We start from the raw sequence: 22,401 nt of genomic DNA, 5'->3' as shown, positions 1-22,401 counted from the left end.
AATGACAATTTCATTATTCAACCATATATGTTTGGAGTTGGCGGGGTGGTGTATGTTCATGGATGTATGTATATACACACAATGACATTCTCTTAAAGATTAAGTTTAAAAATATTAGACATGCCTGCCGTATGTGTGTGTGTGTGTGTGTGTGTGTGTGTGTGTGTGTGTGTGTGTGTGTGTGTGATCTATACATGTAATTAAACAAACAAAATCACCCCTGGCTAAAATTCTGCCAGGATCCTACAATGTTTAAAAAATTTTTGCATTGTCTACTCTGGCCTGTTAATAGTACCAAGGGCCAATATAACATCTCTTTATCTTCAGCAGCTTTTTAGGCAAAAAGATTATAAATTGTCACTGTGTAATTATCCACCCCTATAATTACCCAGCTAGATACCAGATTAAGAGTTAGGTTTTTGTTTTATTTGCAAGCATTTTTTATTCCAACTCAGTTAATTAAGATGATGTAAAAGCTTATTACAAAAAACATACAGAAAGTGCATAAAAATATTTCATGCGACCTATCAGAATCATTACAATTCAAGAGGAAATTTTAAAGTCATTTAAAAATTGTATAGAAAAAGTGAAATTTATCCACAAATTTGCTAAGTTATGAGTATAAAATTTTCTTTAAAAGTATAATTAACTTTATTTTGGTAATTCCCATCACTATGTATAGTGTAATACTCATTCACTGAATTAAAACTAATTGAAAACTAAAGAAACCTGCAGGACAATATTAGAGTTAGTATTAGCATAGAAATCCAAATATCTGAGAAAAACACTGTAAAACTTATCAATGATTTTATTAATAAATTGAGTTTTAAAAAATTTTTAATGTATTTATATATTAAACTGAATACCACCTTCTTTACTATATTGTCATCTTTCACTTTAGGTTTCAAAATGTGTTTATATAGTAAACAGTTTACTAAAAACCTGTTATTCATTAAAGACATATACAATAAACTGTTTGTTGTAATACACAAGGAGCTCATCATTTACCAGTTAGACCATTAAGACCAATTAGCTAACAAATACTAATATAAACTACTATAGAGGATACTTACGCCGCATCTCATTAATGACAAACATCGGTTTAATAACATCCCCAGGATTACTGAGTGCCTGGGTAATATGTGCTTGCATTGTACACATCATACAAAATCCTTCTGCATGACCTGAAAGATAACAGATGATAATCCTCCAAATTAGCAAAATATGACTCTATATATACATCAAGGGGTATTATAAATAACGGGCACACTCCTGAAATAAGAATAACAGTTACAGGACTTCCCTGGTGGCGCAGTGGTTAAGACTCCACACTCCCAATGCAGGGGGCCTGGGTTTGATCCCTGGTCAGGGAACTAGATCCCACCTGCATGCTGCAACTAAGAGTTTGCATGCCACAACTAAGGAGCCCGCAGGCCGCAACTAAGGAGCCCTCGATCGTCAACTAAAGAGCCTTCAAGCTGCAACTAAGGAGCTGGCAAGCTGTAACTAAGACCCAGCGCAACCAAATAAATATTAAAAAAAAAAAAGAATAACAGTTACTATGTGTCATGTATTGAGCTATATACTTTTATTCATTTTCATTTAATTCTCCAGCAAACCTAAGTGATAAGTATATACCGGCTCTACTTTACAAGAAAGGAAACTGAGGCTCAGAGAGTTAAAAATTTGCCCAAAGTCAAATAGTTATTAAGGGGCAGACACATAACTGGACTCAAATCATACCCTTCTAATTTCAAAGCCTGTGCTCTTAACTATTGTCTATACTGAAGAAATAAGAATTTTTTTTCTTATACTACCATTTGTCTCAAACAGTAAAGGAATGTCTCCTGTACAAGGGGTTCAAAATCTCTCTGTAAGTATTCTGACTTTCTTGGCCGCATACAGTGGTCTCTGTTGCATTTTTTTTTTAAACAACTTTTAAAAAAAATGAAAACCACTCTTAGCTCATGACTAAATGATGCTCCTGGCATCTTGTGGGTAGAGCCCACAAATGCTGCTCAACATCCTACAATAAACACAGGACAGCCCCTACGATAAAGAATTACCTGGTCCTAAATGTCAATTACACTGAAGTCAAGAAACCGCCTAAAACTAAAGGCTGCTCAGACCTGCCTAACAAAGCTTTAAAAGCCTCAAAAGGTCCAGACTATTTCCTTTTTAAAAAATTTATTTACTTATTTTATTTTTACTTATTTTTGGCTACGTCAGGTGTTTGTTGCTGCACGCAGGCTTTCACTAGTTGCGGCGAGCGGGGGCTACTCTTCGTTGCAGTGCACGGGCTTCTCATTGTGGTGGCTTCTCTTGTTGCAGAGCACGGGCTCTAGATGTATGGGTTTCAGTAGTTGTGGCCCGCAGGCTCTAGAGCGCTGGCTCAGTAGTTGTGGCGCATGGGCTTAGTTGCTCCACGGCATGTGGAATCTTCCCAGACCAGGGCTTGAACCCATGTCCCCTGCATTGGCAGGCAGATTCTTAACCACTGCGCCACCAGGGAAGCCCTCCTTTTTTTTAAAAAAAAGAATTTATTTATTCATTTATTTATTTGGCTGCGTTGAGTCTTCGTTACTGCGCGTGGGCTTTCTCCAGTTGCGGCGAGTGAGGACTGCTCTTTTTTGCAGTGCACGGGCTTCTCATTGCGGTGGCTTCTCTTGTTGCGGAGCACAAGCTCTAGGCACGCGGGCTTCAGTAGTTGCAGCATGTGGGCTCAGTAGTTGTGGCTCGCAGGCTCTAGAGCACAGGCCCACTAGTTGTGGCGCACAGGCTTAGCTGTTCCGTGGAGTGTGGGATCTTCCTGGACCAGGGCTCAAACCCATGTCCCCTGCATTGGCAGGTGGATTCTTAACCACTGCACCACCAGGGAAGTCCTAGACTATTTCCCATTAACGTAACTGTGTCCCAGAATAAAGCTCAAAAATATTTATAGGAATAAAAAGAAAATCCAGCACCCAACAGCATAAAATTCTAATTGAAGAGTACAACTGAGTTATATGCTCAAAGATGAGGCATGGAAAGATCAGAAATGACCACTAACAAGGAGCAAATAAACAGAAACAGACCTGAAAATAACACAGATATAAGACTCAAAAATAAGGACGTTAAAAAAGACATTATATAATTTCTATGCTCGAGGTAGAAAAAAGAGCATGTTAAGGAGAGACATGGAAATAGAGCCAAATCTACTTTACAGAGGAAAAGCAGAATCTCTGAGATGAAAAACACACCAGGTGAAATTAATAACAGGTTAGAAACAAAAGAAGAAAAGATTAGTGAACTTGAAGACTTAGCAACAGAAGTTATCTGTAATGAAACACACACACACAAACCTCAAAAAAAAAAAAAAAAACTCTCAAAATAACAACAACAAAAAATAAGCATATCAGTGACCTGTGGGACGACTTCAAGTTGTCCCTAATGTACATGTAATTGGAGTTGGAATGTGAAGAGACAGAACAAAGAAATAATGATTGTATACAAAGGGATAACACAAGGAAGTTTTTTTAGAGTGACGAAACAGTTGTGTATTCTGACTGAGGTGGTGGTTTACGTGAACCTATACCTGTATTAAAATTCGTAAAACTGACCCCCCCAAAATTAATAGGACGGTACACTAAAGAAATTAACTTTATGTTAATTATAATAGAAGGTTTTTTAAATGACTGAAAGGTATACAAATCTGAAACAGTAAATTTACAGATCTAACAACCTCAATAAACCCCAAACAAAAGACTACAAAAAACAGTGATAAAAAGAAAAATTTTAAAGCAGTTAGAAATAAAACATTACGTATACAGGAACAAAGGTAAAACTGACAACAGACTTCTTGTCAGAAACAATGCAAGACAGAAGACAGTGGAGTAACATCTGTCAAGTATTAAAAGAAAAATGTCAACAGAGAATTCCATACCCCATGAAAACATCTTTCAAAACCAAAGATGAGACCTTCCACTTCTCGGAAGATAGATTAGCGGTACTTTTCCCTACTCCTCCCACTAAGTACAACAAAAAATCCTGCACATTGTATGTGAAGCAAACATAAGAAAGCTGTGAAAGGTAGAGAGAAAAAGACAAGCTAGCAATTTCAGAACCCAAGGAATGACATGGCAGTGAGTTCCCTGGGATTTCTTTGTGCTTCATATATTCCAGACTTGGAGCTGAAGAAGCCACCGACCTGGAAACACCAACAAATGGAGGGAACAAAGCCACAGTGAAAGCCTGCTATCTCTAGCCAAAGGACCAGGAAAGGGGCAGCCTAGCAAGGCAGAAAACTTACAAAAACTGCTTTACCCTAGTCAAACACACAGAAAAACTGTGGTGCCACACCTACCCATGGCCAAGTGAGGAGCCTAATCTTCCACTTACCAGGCTTTAATGAAGCATCCCAACCTACCCACTGGGGTAGTGTTAGAAAAGGTAAATTAGGAATGGGAACTTTCATCCATGCTGAGTGATAACAAACCACACCCCCGTCCCACAATGTCAGTGAAGATCAAATGAAGAGCCTGGACTTCCACCCACAAACCCAGTAATAAAGAAGCATCCCTCCATATTATGCTAAGTTAAATAAATCAAACAGAGAAAGACAAATGCTGTATGATAACACTTACACATGAAATCTAAAAAATACAACAAAGTAGTGAATATAACAAAAGAGTAACAGATTCACAGATGCAGAGAACAAATTGGTGGTTATCAGTGGGGATAGAGAAGGGGGAGGGGAATGATAGGAGTAGGGGATTAAGAAGTACAAACTATTATGTATAAAATAAGCTACAAGGATATAGTATACAACACAGGGAATATAGCCAGTATTTTATAATAATCATAAATGGATCATAACCTTTAAAAACTGTGAATCACTATACTGTACACCTGTTAACATATCATATTGTAAATCAATTATACCTCGAGAGAGAGAGCGAGAGAAAGAAAGAAAGAAAGAAAAAGAGAGAGAAAAGAAAGAAAGAATCAACCCTTGAACTCCCCAGTGGGTAGTGTCAGAATCAGGACTTTCACTATCACCCAGTGGTAAAAAGCCACTGCTGTGTCAGTGGACATCATGTGGGGAGCAGAAACTCCTACCCCTGCCCAGGAAGAACATGGAGCCCCAAACCCCACCTTGGGTGTCAACAGACTGAGTGGGGAACGTGGACTTCTATCTCCACCTAATATTTCTTCCTTTGCCAGAATGGTGTCAGAGAAAGCCAGCTAAAACACGTATTAGATAAGATCCAATACCTTATAACGTAACACAAAAATGTCCAGGTTTCAACTGAACATCACTCATCATACTAAGAACCAAGAATTTCTCACTCAGTGAAAAAAGACAATGAATGAATAGATGCCAACACTAAGATAGTAGATATGTTAGAATTATTTAACAGAAGTTTTAAAGCAGCCATGATAAAAATGCCTCAACAGGTAGTTATGAACGTACTAGAAACAAATAAAACAATATAGAAAAACTCAACAAATAGAAGATATAAAGAACCAAATGGAAATTTTAGAAATGAAAAACACAATAACTGAAATAAGCAGCTCAGTGGATGAGCTAAGTAGAAGAATGGAACTGACAGAGGAAAGAATCAGTAAACATGAACAAAGAACAACAGAAATTACCTACTCTGAACAATACAGAAAGAACAGACTGGGAAAGAAAACTGAACAGAGCCTCAGGGACCTTCAGGACATTAACAAAATATCTAAACACATGTTATCAGAATCCCAGAAGGAGAGGAGAGAGAAGGCTCGGTCGAAAGTATTGTAAGAAATGAAGGCTGAAATTTTCCCAAATTTGGCAAAAGATATCATTCTATAGATTCAAGAAGCACAGCAAACACTAAACAGGAAAAAGAACAAAGATATTTATGCCAAGACACATCATAATTCAACTTATGGAAACTAAAGACATCGAAAAAATCTTGGAAGTAGTGGAAAAAAACCGCACCTTACCTATAAGAGAAAAAACTATTTGAATGGCAATGGATTTCACATCAAAAACTATGGAGGACAAAGGAAGTAGCAGAATAATTTTCAACTGCTGAAAGAAAAGGACTGTCAACCCGGAATCCTATACCCAGTGAAAATGTCCTTCAGGAATCAAGGTGAAATTAAGACATTCTCAGATGAAGCAAAACAAGGAGAATTTGTTGCCAGTAGACTTACCCTAAAAGAATGACTTAAGGAAGTTCTCTAAACAAAAAGGAAATAATTTTTTTAAAAAAGGAACCCTGGAACATCAAAAAGGAAAAAAAAACATGGTAATCAAAAATACAGACAAATACAATAGGCTTTCCTTCTCTTTGAGTTTTTTAAATTATGTGATAGTTGAAATAAAAATTATAACACTGTCTGATGTGGTTCCAAATGTATGTGAGGAAATATTTAATTACATGATAACTAGGGAAGAATACAGGAGATAGAAGGTAAAGTTTCTACACTTCCCTTGAATTGGTAAAATGACAACATCAGTAGACTGTGAAAAGTTATGTATAAATAATGCAAACCTAGAGCAACCTCTAAAAACACTGTATAAAGAGATACACTCAAAAACATAAAAAAACAAATTTTTAAATATTCAAATAACCCACAGGAAGGCAGAGATAAGAAAACAGAAATGAAAAACAGAACAGAAAACAAAAACAAAATGGCAAACTTAAGTCCTAATATATCAACAACCACCTTAAATATCAATAAACATTACACCAATTAAAAGACTTAAATTAACAAAGCAGATTTTAAAACATGATTCAACTATATGCTGCCTATAAGAAACTCACTTCAAATGTAATGATACAAGCAGGCTGAAAGGAAAATGATGGAAGAACATGTCATGCAAACATTAACCCAAAGAAAGTAGGAATGGTTATATTAATAGCAGATAAAGTAGACTTCAGAGCAAAGAAAACTATCAGAGAAAGGGAGATTATATAAAGGATCAGTCCATCAAAAAGACAAAGCAATCTCAAATGTGTTTGTACCAAACAACAAAGCTGCAAAATACATGAATTGAACTCTGATAGGACTGAAAACGGACATACAGAAATCCACAATTAGAGCTGGAAACCTCAACATCCTTCTGTCAACAATTGATTGAACAACTAAACAGAAAATCAGCAAGGACACAGAAGAAGTCAACAACACCATCAGCCAATGAGATCTGATCAACATTTATAGAACACTCCACCCAACAACACATTTGTTTCAAGAGCTCACAGCACATATACCAAGATAGACTATATCCTGGGCCACAAACAAACCTCAAAAAATAAGACAACTGAAATCATAATAAGTGTGTTCTCTGACCACAATGGAAAATACTAGAAATCAGTGAGAAAGAGATAACAAGAAAGTCTATAAGTACCTGGAAACTAAGTAACACACTTCTAAATAACCCATGGTTCAAAGGGTAAGTCTCAAGGGAAACTAAAAAATATATTGAACTGAATGAAAATAAAAAGACAACATATCAAAAGCTTGGAGACACAGGGACTTCCCTGGGGGCGCAGCGGTTAAGCCTCCGCCTGCCAATGCAGGGGACATGGGTTTGAGCCCTGGTCCGGGAAGATCCCACATGCTGTGGAGCAACTAAGCCTGTGCGCCACAACTACTGAGCTTGCGCTCTAGAGCCCATGAGCCACAACTACTGAGTCCGCATGCTACAACTACTGAAGCCCGCGTGCCTAGAGCCTGTGATCCGCAAAAAACACAAGCCACTGCAATGAGAAGTCCGCACACCGCAACAAAGAGTAGCCCCCACTCACCACAACTAGAGAAAGCCCATGCACAGCAACGAAGACCCAACGCAGCCAAAAATAAACAAATACATAAATAAATGTATTTTAAAAAAAAGTTTGGGGACACAGCTAAAGCAGTGTTGAAAGGGAAATTTACAGTAATACCAATATCAGAAGCAAAAACAAGGATATCAACCCTGCAGACATCAAAAGGATAACAAAGGAATATTACAAATAACTTCACACACATAAATTTGACAACTTTGGAAAAATGGACCAATTCCTCAAAAGAAGTGAACTACCACAACCCACCCAATATAAAATAATTGGAATAGCCCTATACTTATTAAGGAAATTAAATTTGCAATTTTAAAACTCCCAAAAAAGAAATCTCCAGGCCAAGATAGTTTCACTGATGGATTCTACACTAAATAAGAATTTACATCAATTCTACACAATCTCTTTCGAAAAACAGGAGTTAACATATCCCAAATTCATTTTATAAAGTTAGTATTATCCTGATACCAAAACCAAACAAAGGTGGTACAAAAACAGAAGATTACAGACCGACATATCTCATGGACACATGTAAAAATCCTTAACAAAAATTCAGCAAAATATAAAAATAAACATCATGACCAAACGGAGTTTATTCCAGAGATACAAAGATGACTCAGAATTGGAAAATCTACCAGTATAATCCACTATATTAATAAGCTGAAGAAGAAATTCACATGATCATATCAATTTGACACAGAAAAAGCTATTGACAAAAATCAACACTCATTCAAGATAAAAAGCGGGAATCAGTAAAACAGAAATAGAAGAGGAAAAAAAAAAAAAAAGAAATAGAGGGGAACTTCCTTGACTTGATAAAAAGGATATACCAAAAACCTACAGCTAACATCAAACTGAATGCTTTTCCCCCAAGATCAGAAATGAGGCAAGGATGTCAGCTCTGATCACTCTTATTCGACATATTGCTAGAAGTTCTAGCCAGTGAAATAAGGCAAGAAAAGGGAAAAAAGGATACAGATCAGTAAGGAGTAAGTAAAAATGTCCTTATCTGCATATGACATGATTCTCTACATAGAAAAATACAAGGACTCCCCCCCCCCCAAAAAAAAAAGCCTAGAAATATTAAGTGAAGTCAGTAAGGTCAATATACAAAAATCAAATGTATTTTTATATACCAGCAATAAAAATGTGAACACCAAAATTAAAAATATAATGATGCTTATAATTCCTCAAAAAATAAAAGGATTAGGTGTATATCTAACAAAACAAAACATGCTGATAACTACACAACACTGACGAAACAAAGTAAAGAAGATCTAAGTAAATGCAGAGACATACCACATCCACAGACTGGAAATGTCAGCATAGTAAAGACGTCAATTCTCCCCAAACTGAGATACAGGTTTAACAAAATTTCTATCAAAATCCCAACAAGATTTTTTTGGACATATAGACAAGATTATTCTGTAATTTATATGGAAAGACAAAGGAACCAGAATAGAAAAAAACAATTTTGAAAAAGAATAAGTGGATGGACTCACTCTACCTGATATCAAGATTTATTACATAGCTACAATAACAAAGACCAACCGTGTTGTGGGACAGATACATACTTTAACAGAACAGAATAGGGGACCCAGAGATAGACCCACACAAATACACTCAAGTGAATTTTTACAAAAGTGCAAAAGCAATTCAATGAAGGAAAGATAGCCTTTTAAACAAATGGTGCTAGAGCAACTGGACATCCACAGACAGAAAAACTAAACCTCATGCTATACAAAAATTAACGTAAAATGGATCACATACCTAAATGTAAAACTATAAAACTTGTAGGAAAAAAAATAGGAGAAAATCTTTAGGATCAAGGGCTATGCAAAGAGATCTTATACTTGACAGCAAAAGCACAATCCATAAAAGGAAAAATTGGACTTCACCAAAATTTAAAACTTTTGCTCTGTGAAAGACCCTGTTAAGGGGATGAAAAGACAAGCTTCAAACTGGCAGGAAATGTTGGAAATATACATCCGAAAAAGACCTAATATCTAGAATATATAAAGAACAAAACAACAATATAAAAACAAAGAACGCAACAGAAAATGAACAAAAGACACAAAGAGATATTTTCCAAAGAGGATATATACAGATGGTAAATAAACACATGGAGAGAAGTTCAAGACCTTTAGGCATTAGGGAAATGCAAATTAAAACTACAATGAGATATCATTATACTCATCATTACCATATGGCTAAAATGAAAAATAGTGAAACACCAAATGCTGGCAACAATGCAGAGCAACTGGAACTCAATACACTGCTGGTGGCAATGGAAACTGGTCAGCCAATCTGGAAAAGTATTTGGCAATTTCTTACAAAACTAAACATGCAACTACCTTATGACCCAGCAACTGTAGTTCTGGGCATTTATTCCAGAGAAATAAAGACTTGTGTTCACACATATGCTCTACACACTAATGTTTACAGCAGCTCTATTCATAATATCCAGAAACTGGATACAACCCAGATGTCCTTTAATGGATGAGTGGTTAAACAAATTGTGGTCCATCCATACCATGGAATACTATTCAGCAATAAAAAGGAACAAATTATTAATATACACAACAAAGTGAATGAATATCCAGAGATTTTGCTGAGTGAAAAAGCCAATGCCTACTATATAATTCAATATATGTAACATTCTTGAAATGATAAAATAATAGAAGTGATAACTAGTAGTTGCCAGGGATTAAGGAGGAGGTGGGGGCACGAGGGAAGTGGGCTTGGCTATAAAAGGGAAACATGATCCTTAGTGATGGAAATGTTCTGTACCTTGACTGTATCGATATCAATATCCTGGCTGTGAGATTGAACTACAGTGTCACCACTGGGGGAAACTGGGTAAGGGTACATAGGATGCCTCTGTGTGATTTCCTACAACTGCAAGTAAATCTAAAATTACCTCAAAATAAAGTTTAGCTTCAAAAAAGGCAAAATAAAGATATTTCAGACCAAGAATAAAAAACAAACAAATAAATAAAACAAAAACAAAAAAACAGAGTTTGGGGGCTTCCCTGGTGGCACAGTGGTTAAGAATCCACCTGCCAATGCAGGGGACACGGGTTCGATCCCTGGTCCGGGAAGATCCCACATGCCATGGAGCAACTAAGCCCGGGCGCCACAACTACTGAGCCTGCGCTCTAGAGCCCGCGAGCCACAACTACTGAGCCTGCATGCCACAACTACTGAAGCCCACGTGCCTAGAGCCCGTGCTCCGCAACAAGAGAGGCCACCACAATGAGAAGCCCGTGCACCGCAATGAAGAGTAGCCCCTGCTCGCCGCAACTAAAGCCCGCACACAGCAATGAAGACCGAACGCAGCCAAAAATAAATAAATAAATTTATTTAAAAAACAAACAAACAAACAAAAAACAGAGTTTGTCACCAGCAAGAAAAGTTAAGGGAATTCCTCCAGGCTTATGAAAAAATACCAGATGGATGCCTGGATCTACACAAAGGAATTAAAAGCAGTGGAAATGATGAAAGAGTAAGTAAATATAAAAGACTGGTAAAGAAACCTTAACAAACTACTTAAAATAAAACTTTCAAATTTTATTTAAAGCAAAATAATACAATATATTATGTGGATACAAATTAAGTAAAAATAAAATGTTTGACAACAATAGCACAAATGCCTAGAGAGAGACCATGAAAGTATATTGTCATAAAGTCCTTATACTACACAAGAAATGGAATAGTATCTCAATGTAAGCTATGGTAAGTTAAAAATGTATGCTAAACCCTAAAGCAACCACTAAAAAGAGAAAACAAAGTTAGAGAAAATATGCCAATAAAGGAGAGGAAATATAAAATTACTCATTCCAAAAGAAGGCAGAAAACGATGAAAAAGGGAACAAAGGATACAGGACAATTAGAAAACAAATAGCAAGATGGTAAATGTAAAACCAATCATATCAATACTCTCATTAAATATAAATGATTTATATTTTAAAAGGCAGAGACTGTAAGAGTAGATTAAAAAACAAGAACAAACTATAGGCTGTTTACAAGAAATCCACTTTAAATATAAACATAAATAGGTTAAAAGTTAAAAGATGGAAAAAGATATACCATGTTAACATTAATAAGAAAACTGGAGTGGCTCTATTTCAGACAAAGCAGATTCAGAGTAAAGCATATTATTTGGGATAAAGAGGGTCATTTCATAAGTTATAAACAGGTCAGTTCACCAAGAGGTCATAATAACCTTAAGTGACAGAGTTTCACAATACATGAAGCAAAACTGATAGAACAGAATGAAGAAACAAATTCAAAAATTTATTTTATTTCAACATACCTCTCTCAAAATTTGATAGAACAAGTAGACAGAAAAGCAGTAAAAGGACATAAAAGACAACCTCAACAACATTATCAAGTAACTAAACATAATCAGCATTTATAGAAACTCCAACCAACACAGCAGAATACACATCCTTATTAAGTACACGTGGAATATTTAACAAGCTACACCATGTTCTGGTGCATAAAACAAGTCTCAAGTTTCAAAGGATTCAAACAATAAAAGTATCTTCTCTGACCACAATGGAATTAAAGTAGTAATCAGTAACAGGACAATTTCTGAAAAATCCCCAATCATCTGGCAACTAAAAACATGCCTCTAAGTAATCACAAGGGCAATCAATCAAGTAACTGTATTAAAAAAAAAAAAAACTACTAGAATTAAGGAGCTTAGCAAAGTTGTAGGATACAAGATCAATAAACAAAGTTCAACTGCATTTCTATATTCTAGCAATAAACAATCAAAAATCGAAATTCAAAAAATATTACCATTTGTAATAGCTTTCAAAAATATGAAATACTTAGGGATAAATCGGATTAAAAAATGTACACATTGTACTTGTATACTGAAAACTATGCAACACAGCTAAGAAAAACTGAAGATAACCTAAATAAATACCTAGTTTGTGGGTCAGAAGACAATTCTGTTTGGATGTCATTCGTCCCAAACTGATTTACAGATTCAACACAATCCTAATCAAAATCTCAGGAAGCTTTTTTGTAGAAACTGACAAACTGATTTCAAAATTCATTTGGAAATGCAAAGGACCAAGAATGGCCAAAACAACTTTGAAAAAGGAGAACAAAGTTGGAAAAGTTACCTGACTTCAAAACTTTTAAATATATAGTAACAAGGCACTGTGTTATGGTGTCAAGACAGATAGTGGATCAGTGTAACAAAACAGAGTCCAGAAATAGATCCATATGTATATGATCAATTGATTTTTGACAAAGGTACAAAAATAATTCAGTAGAGAAAGGGCTATCTTTTGAACAATAATGCTGGAACAACTGGATATCCATATTGAAAAACATGAACTTTAATCCATTCTTCACACCACAAATAAAAATTAACTCAAAATGTATCACTGACCTAAATATAAAAAATAAAGTATAAAACTGCTAAAAAAACAAAGGGAAAATCTTTGCAACCTCTGGTTAGGCACATTTCTTAAATGCAACATCTAAAGCACAGATGATAAAAATGGAAAAATAATGAAGTAGTATTCTTCAAAACTAAAAGCATGCTCTTTGAAAGACAGTGTGAGGAGACTATTTTCTCCAGATTGGGAAACATTTGCAAATTACATATCTGATAAAGGGCTTCTATCCAGAATACGTAAAGAACTCTCAAAACTCAACGATAAGAAAACTACCCAATTTTAAATCAGGCAAAAGATATGAGCAGGCGCTTGAGCAAAGCAAATACACAGATGGCAAAGAACCATATGGAGAGATGTTCAACATCATTATTCATTATGGAAATGCAAATTAAAACCACAGTAAGACACTATTATACTACACACCTATTAGAGTGTCTAAAATTGGAAAGACTGACCATGCCAAGTATTAGAGGAGATAGGGAGCAAATGGAAGTTTCATTCACTGCTGGTGGGAATGTAAAATATCACAATCCCTTTGGGAGACAGTTTGGAAGTAACTTAAAGTTAAGCGCACACATACTATAGGACCAAGCCATTCCTCTCCTAGATATTTACCCACAAGAAATGAAAACATGTCCCTACAAAGACTTCAAGGTAGCTTAATTTGTTGTTTTGTTTTGTTTTGTTTCTTTGGCTGCATTGGGTCTTCGTTGCTGCGTGCAGGCTTTCTCTTGTTGCGGCGAGCGGGGGCTACTCGTCATTGCGGTGCACGGGCTTCTCATTGTGGTGGCTTCTCTTGTTGCGGAGCACGGGCTCTATCTAGGCATGCAGGCTTCGGCAGTTGCAGCACGTGGGCTCAGTAGTTGTGGCTCATGGACGCTAGAGCGCAGACTCAGTAGTTGTGACGCACAGGCTTAGCTGTTCCGTGGCATGTGGGATCTTCCCAGACCAGGGATTGAACCGGTGTCCCCCTGCATTGGCAGGTGGATTCTTAACCACTGTGCCACCAGGGAAGTCCTCATAGTAGCTTAATTTGTGATGGCCCAAAATGGGAAACCACCCAAATGTCCATCAATAGGTGAATGGAGAACCAAACTGTGGTACATCTATCCATACAATGGAATACTACTCAGCAATAAAAATTAACTATTGATACATGCAACAACATGGAATAATGCTGAAATAATTGTGCTGAGTGAAAGAAGTCAGGCAATATAAAAATATATACTGTGTAATATATACTGTGTAATATATACTGTGTAATATACTGTGTAATATATACTGTGTAATTCCACATATAAGACATTCTAGATTTACTAATCTGTAGTAAACAGAAAGCATATCAGTGGTTGCCTGGGGTGGAGGGGATGAGGGACAGGAAAGGGTGGGAGGGACTGATTTCAAAGGAGCACTGAGACTCTTTAGGGGGCTGATGAATATGTCCATGATGTAGACTGTGGTGATCGTTTCATGGGTATACACAAATGTCAAAATGCATCAAATTGTGTATTTTAAACGTGCAATTTATTGTTTATCAACAACACCTCAATAAAGCTGAGAAAACAGAGAGAAAGAGAAAACTACCAATGGCCTATAAAAGATAGGCACGTAATTCTAGACACCCCGAGCATCTGCATTTTTGTCTCCATCCTCCCTCTCTCTGTCCAGGTGCCAGTGCTGGGTTTTCATCCACATCCTACTTTCATTAAGTGCAAAAGTGATAGGAAAGCCGTCTGTGGGGAATGAATTATGGACTTAAAAAAGAAGAACATGAGGGCAAACAGAATCTTCCTTCTGTAATTTGAAACACTGGCATAACAAACACCTCTTGATGGTGAGATTCTAGGTGATTTTCTTTTGGTTACCTTAAAATTTTCTGTACTTTCCAAATCCTTTAAAACCATTATTTTGCTCTTTGGGGGAAAAAAGTTTTAAAAGAGTGAGTCTAAATTCTCCGTTAAGTAAAAAACTATTCGGGAATTCCCTGGTGGTCCAGTGGTTAGGACTCAGCACCTTCACTGCCGAGGGCCCAGGTTCAATCCCCGGTTGGGGGACTTCCCTGGTGGTCCAGTGGCTAAGCTCCACGCTCCCAATGCAGGGGGCCCGGGTTTGATCCCAGGTCAGGGAACTAGATCCCACATGCATGCTGCAACTAAGAGTTCACATGCTGCAACTAAAGATCCCACATGCCACAACTAAAGAACCCGCATGCCGCAATGAAGATCAAAGATCCCGCATGCTGCAACGAAGACCCGGCACAGCCAAATAAATAAATAAATAAATAAATAAATCCCCGGTGGGGGAACTAAGATCCCACAAGCCGCAAAAAAAAACAAAAAAGTAAAGAGCTATTCAAAAAGAAACCAAGGGGCTTTTTTTTCACCCTAATAATGAAGGACTAGCACCCTAACATACACACACACATATTAATGTAGATCAAAGAACAAGGAGATTTCATTTATAAAGGGGGAACAGTATGTACAATACTATATGCAGAAGGTCAAAACCTCAAAAAACGGATATGTTCTAAATTCTGAACTTCACTAGTTGACCACTGAGTTGGCTCTCACCTAATTAAAGACATAACATGTGTTAACTAACTTCCTGCCCTCTGAGTTGAAAACCGAGCTCTCACACACTAAAGGGAAAGTCCTGCATGAATTTCCAGGAGGTGAGGAGCAGTGACAAGAGGCTCCTCTCCGCTAATGCTTAAAGCCTGTAAATGAATCAAGCGTTCAACACGGGATGGATGCCAGGAGAAGTGGGATTCTTAACCCTGCTTGTCCTAAGCTGTTGGCAGTAGACATTTATGTCACATTTTTTAGCAAGTTTAGAAAGCCAGCAGGGGCTTCAGAAATGCCAAATGCTGATACAATATGTTTCTTTTTAAATAATTCTACAGGTCAAATTACGTGCACAATGTTTTTTATGCAATCTGAATGTAAATCTTTAAGAGTCTTCCTCCATGATTTCTAAAAGAAGAAACCAACTCCTTAGTGATAATCAAATTCTTGGCTTAAATCTTCACTTTCATTTCAGAGAAAAAAAATGAAAGTAGGTTAGCATACCATAACACTACACACATAACGTAATACAGAACACTTACATGTCTTGGAGTGTTCGTGCGATAGCATGTAGTTGGCGAGAGGTGGCGTGTAAGTTAAACACTGCAGCGCTGCGTTGGCAAAACAGGTATTGCCCAAATTCTGGAGCCCAGCTCCTACTCTATGAGTTTGCTGCCACTTAAGACAAATCTTCTCAGATGGGAAAAGAACTTTTTGTGGAGGAGCAATGCCATCACCTAGGGCTAGAAAAATAAAACAAATATTTAAAAAGAAAGCTTTGCATACTTCCGAAGCTGAATAAATGGCAACACATCAAACCTGAATCTGATCAAGATTCTTATGACCAGCTAACCAGAAATACAGGGGAGAAAGGGACATTTTAAAAGAAACAGCCCAGAATGTGGGAAACTCTATATGATTTGGTTTCTTTGATAAACAAATTGCAAGGACAAAAAAAGGGGGGGGGGGCAGCATTTAACAGATTAAAACAAACTTAAAAGACATTCACCAAATGCAAAGCATAGACCTTGTTTGGAGGTTGATTTCAACAGCCAACTGTTAAAAAAAATTATACGACAACCTGGGAAATCTGCACATTGACTGGATTTTTAATATAAAAAGCTTTTAATTTTCAGACATGAATTCTTTAAATATACACACTGAACTATTTATAGATGAAGTATAAAGTCCTGGATTTGCTTTAAAATGATGGGGAGTGGGGAGAGGAGTAACTGGGTGCAGGTGTAATTGGCCAGGAGCTGATAAACATCAAAGCTGGCTGAGGGGCTGAGACTTCATTACAATTATTCTCTCTTCTGCACCTACTTAAAATTTTTCATTAAAATAGTTTTAAAAATAAATAAACTACAACACAATAAAAGTGCAGGAAAGTCGATTCCCTGTAATATTTGCTTCGGATGCTCGTATTCTGTACCCCCACCAGCACAGCATCCTCACCATCATCTCACCTACTCAGTCCTCACTAGCTGTCAGATACTCTCAGTTCCAAAGGTTGGTAGTGATGTCATCCCAAATTTACCAGCAGGGAAACAGGCTGTTAGGCATCACTATACATACTCATAAGTATAGTCTACATGGCCTAAAAATTTCTTATCTATTTTTAAAACTTAGAAACAGATTGCTAATGATACTCAGGTGAGGCTCAAAAACTATTTATTTAGGAAAGGTCAAAAATCATCCATAGCAAGACTGTTTTTTCAAAAGTTCGCCAGTTCCTCAGTACTACCAAAGACTGAGATGCCCAATAGATGGTTCTCTCTTTTAATAGCAATACTGAGTGTTTAAGCATGCAAACAGGCAGGCTCCAGTTTCGTGAAGAAGGGAGAGCAAAATCAGGAAAGGAGAAATGGATGTTCAAAGAGCGTGACAAGGCCCCCAAAAGGGCCAGGTGGGGTGATACAAACTAAATCTTGAGGAAGAGAGAGGAGCCCCAGCAAGGTGACAGGAGGCTGGAGTCTGTGAGAGGATGTCCTGTGGGAATGCCCTGCTTATAAAGGTCTTTAAACCTCTCTGTATAACATTCAGTTGTTTGATTTGTGATGTAAATGTCCCCTCACCCAAAACACCTTCAGCAAATCATACCACCTACCTCCACATCACAATATCACACGCACTAGGAAGACTCAAAACAACGTGAGAGCCAAATTATTCTAAACCAAACAATGTTCTGAGTAGGAACTAATCTCTTAAGGTTTCAAAGCTTCCAAATCCGAAAGTCTCAGGAGTACCAACTAAAGTGTCAATGTCTTACTTATCAGGATGGGTTTTAACAAATATAACCACATTAACCTGGCTTTATACATAATGTAACATTTACATGATCTGCTCGCTTTCAAAGAGCTTTATTTCTACAGACGATTTTAACTGGCAAAAACTAAACAAACAAAAAACAAAAACAAAGTTGGGTGGAGCTCATTTGTCAAAAGGCAACCATTTTTAAAAACATCGTAAAAAAAATCTGTAAAATTTTAAAAGGTAGACATTTACTTAGGGCACTATAGTTAATTGACAAGTTAATGAAATGCTTGCCCATCTCAATTCTCACCAAGACAAAGTTTATCCTTCAAAAAATTAGGAATTCAACTACAAATAAATTCATAGTAACTAAAAATAATCTTACCTTGTTATGATACATATGTTAATCATGAACAAGCAGCAGAGGAAAATGAAGCCTGTCAAATAATGCTACTCTGCTGGCCATTCAGGTGGCAGTGTATCTTGCAAAATAAGCCCCTCTCTGAAACTACCAACCCACTGACAGCATTTATACAGGAGTTTCTTGTAGTGATTCTTTTAGAAAGTAGTACCTTGATCCTTTTGTGGTGATAGTTTTGATTTTTCAGGTACAGATGAACTTGAATAAACTACAGCACCAGGTACTGGTCCTAAAGAAAGCGTGTGATTTGAAACATCATTTAACGAAGACACAGCACCCCAGCTGGCAGAACCTGCATCCATGTCTCCAGGTGAGACTGCCTCAGAACTGCCAGGCTGGTTCTGATAGGTTGATGGGTCTGAAGATTCAGAAGCTTTGTCAACTATGGTCATTGTTCACCTCTGTAAAAGATGAGAAAAGCATACATTTGTTTCATAAGGTAAGAAAAGTAATCTACTTATTCTACCATTAGATCTTTGAAAACAATTATAAACGGCTAGGCTAATTTTCCAACAAATCACCCCAATACAAAAGCAACACTATTTTTTAACTTTGTAATAATTTCCTTGGGATATTTACTGTTGTGCTAATCTGAACATGCCAACAATTTTTAATTATAAAATCTTCAATGAAGTATTTGATTAGATCTTGTCATTCTATTTCATGCCCTCTGAAAATCTGATATTTCGTTTTATAATCAGGTACCTCAATTTCCAACTCTATACATTCACCAAGAACCTATATTTTTTTCTCTCCCTTGCTTAAACCTAGAATGTGAAATGCACTAACACATTTGGCTCAATTTTCAATTCATATATAATTCCTCAAGGAAAAGTCTCAACTACATGAAAAGAAAATCTAGCTTTAATTTGAAGCTTAAAGTCCAAAATGACACTGTTTGAAATATATTGAAACACATTTTGAAGAGGCTCATTTATTTCGCATATATGATTTTTTAAAATGAAGTCCATAAGGCATTACTGACATCAAACTGGAACACAAATACATGTTATAAAAGCACTTAATTATAATTTTCTCTCCGAACCCTATTAAAATCTTAGGGCCACCACTAACTGAGCACTTTCTATGTGCTAGGCATTGCATTACTCACTGAACACACACTAACTTACTTAATTTTCATAATGACCTACAAGAGACTGGACAGAATCCACTGGGTCTACGAAATGGAGCAACTATTACCCAAACTAGTCACAACTGGGAAAAGGTCCCAAGCCCAAAATTCCCGGCTGGGGTCCCTTCGGGCTCTACCAAACTCCACAACACAGCACTTTAGGAATGTTTCCCATATTGCCCAGCGGCAACCAAATCTGGCAGGCCACTGCTCTGCAGATGATCTTCCAGGCGTGCCCCCACTGCCTCCGGCCCAGCATCCCGACACCTGGACTCTGGACACTGCCCGTCCGCCCTAGGAGCCTCTCCGCGCCCCGTGGTCCTGTCCCGCCTTCTCTCTCCCGGCTCTGCACATGCTGTTCTTCTTTCCCCAAATCTCCTCCACCCTTCCACCTCCAGCCAGTGAACACCCACCCCCCTTCTCCGTTTAGAATTCATTTTCTCTAGGACACTTTCCTTGATAGTCCCCTCCCCCAAGACAGTCTGAGAACCCCTCCTGGAAGCTCTGGCGGCGCCCTGGGCACGCTGAGGCTGATTTCCACCGTAGCGCTCGGGCATGGACTCCACAGTCGTCCTGCCCGCGGCTCTCCATCATGTTCTTGTTTACATGCCCTGACCTGGCACAAGGAAAGCTCTCCACACACGTGTTGAACAAATGAATGAGTTGTGAAGACAGGACGTAACCAGTGTTTGCTCCTAGCACCAATTTTCGCTGTTTTATATAAAGTATCTCATTTAATCCTTCAAAATTCTGAAGTAGGAATAGCCTTTAAAACTTGTTTTAAAAAATATTCAACACAGTAAAATAATTGCCCATGTATGTGACACTTCAACAAATGTTATGATGCACTGTCTACTCACAATAAGGTTTTTTTAAAAGCCTCAATTTTGTTGTGATTTTAAATTAAAGATTTAAATTAAGATTATCACCCCCCAAAAAAGTACAAACTTAAATATTTTTGGAATCTTATGTAGAAATAGAGAAGAAGATGTTAATTAGATCTTAACGAAAAGAAAAACTGAACTGAAATTTTAAGTCAATCTAGGTAAAACACAGGACCTTTATTCAGGAAGAAAGCCTGAGCCATATTATCCAAATAAAGTTTATACTTTCCTCATCTGACAGTCAAAAGAAATTACAAAACAGTGTGGAGGCAAGAGTAAGACAACAAGGGAAAAAGAAGTAGAGAAGGAGGAAAAGGAAAAAGAAAGCCAAACAGTGAAGGTTAAGCCAGCCTTATTTACAGTAATTTAAATAGCAAAAACCTTGATTTTCTGGGATAAACATCCCTTCAGGACAATCATTAACAAATGACCAAATAAAACCATTTTACCTGCTCCAGTTGCCTTTGGGGGGGTCGTGGCGGGGGGGGGGGGGGGGTGGTCACACAATTCTTAAATTAAGAGAAAAAAAAAACAAGGAAAACGTACAACGCAGTCATTGATAACCATATAGCATTATAATTTGGGAAAACCAAAAACATCCATTCTCCTTCAGATGTATATTCAGCCAATGACTTCTTACCCTGAAACCATCAGGTATTAAACTAAACTCCATCTGCTATGGAGAAAACCTTTCTGGAAGCCAAACAATGTTGCGTAGGGCTCAGGATTCAGATGTCACATGTTCTTTACTCTCAGTAAAGCTTCTAAACATTACTGAAATAAATCTCAGGACTTTTAAGCAACTACTTCAATGAAAAGTTTAAATTTCTCTCAACACCTCCTGATGATAGACAAACAAAAAGTTACAAAAGCATGTTTGAAAAAAACTGAGTACAAAAATCAAGGTTGGATGTGTGTGGAGGAATGAGACAAAGTGACTTCTCAATTGTTTCCATTAAGTGTACCTGCTTTAAGTACAATGTTTTACTTGAAAGTCTTAAAATGCTGTCCCTTATATGGTATTTCTCCCTTGTGGTGACCAAATGCTAGAATACATTATTCTTTTTCATTTTTAAAAGAATAAGCATATGGCTATTTGAACATTATGGCACTCCACATACATTGTGGTAAAAATATCAATACATGCAAAAACAAACTGTTATACCTGTGCTTCTTAATAAACAATGTAATCCACATTCTTGTTGCATTTCCATTTGAAAACTCACAAGCTTTAAAAAGACAACCTGGATTTTACTTATTTGTAAGTAAACAAATCAATTCGCTTTAAACTTTTACAAAAAAAACTCTGTAGACTTAATTCAATGATACAGAAAAGAAAGTGAAACTGACCCTAAATACAAATAAGTGAAACCGATTATTCACAACACCGATGCACTTTGAATGAATAATACAGTCAGAAGAGGAGAATTATGTTTCAAATGCACAAGTTAAAATTTGAGACTCCACTAAAACGTATGAGAACCTAAAATACTGCTGTTTTAGAGACTAACTAGTTTTTCAACCAGTTTTACTGTTATTTGAGTGTATTTACTTTAAATAACCAACGTATTTTCCCATTAACAAGTAAGCCCTAAGGCCTCCCGTAATATAAAAGAGCTATTCCACAAAAGTAATCTCAATTGCATTCATTATAGCGAGGTTAAAGTCCTAGATGGTAAAACTTCTGTCCCATCAAATCTTCCTCTCAAACATCTGAAACTGACCGCCCTCTCCCCCCCCACCGCCCCCGCCCCAGGTAAGTTGGGTCTTCCTGCCCCGAAGATAAAGAACAGGACCAGGGCACACGCGCTTTGGGGGACGCGACGCCGGGCCGGCCGGCCCCTCCTCTCCTCCCGAGGGTGCCCGCTCCGCCCGGCGGCAGGCGTGGGGAACTCGGACACCCGGTGGACTAGGCA

At 37.3% G+C, this 22,401-nt stretch overlaps 1 protein-coding gene across 1 annotated transcript in view; it reads right to left on the bottom strand.

The window, feature by feature from the left end:
* USP42 (ubiquitin specific peptidase 42) overlaps nt 1-22,401 on the bottom strand; it is a 41,811-nt gene that overhangs the window by 18,691 nt on the left and 719 nt on the right. The window contains exons 2-4 of the mRNA XM_068524175.1: nt 18,621-18,870; nt 16,335-16,535; nt 1,074-1,184 (exon numbers count right to left, since the gene is read on the bottom strand). Of these exons, the coding sequence (XP_068380276.1) occupies nt 1,074-1,184; nt 16,335-16,535; nt 18,621-18,861 (553 nt within the window). The 5' untranslated portion in view covers nt 18,862-18,870. The remainder of the gene's footprint in view (nt 1-1,073; nt 1,185-16,334; nt 16,536-18,620; nt 18,871-22,401) is intronic.

The sequence above is a fragment of the Eschrichtius robustus genome, chromosome 16, assembly GCF_028021215.1.
Source record: "Eschrichtius robustus isolate mEscRob2 chromosome 16, mEscRob2.pri, whole genome shotgun sequence".
Classification (NCBI taxonomy): domain Eukaryota; kingdom Metazoa; phylum Chordata; class Mammalia; order Artiodactyla; family Eschrichtiidae; genus Eschrichtius; species Eschrichtius robustus.
The sequence above is the reverse complement of the archived record's forward strand: the minus strand, read 5'-3'. Positions and strand labels throughout refer to the sequence as shown.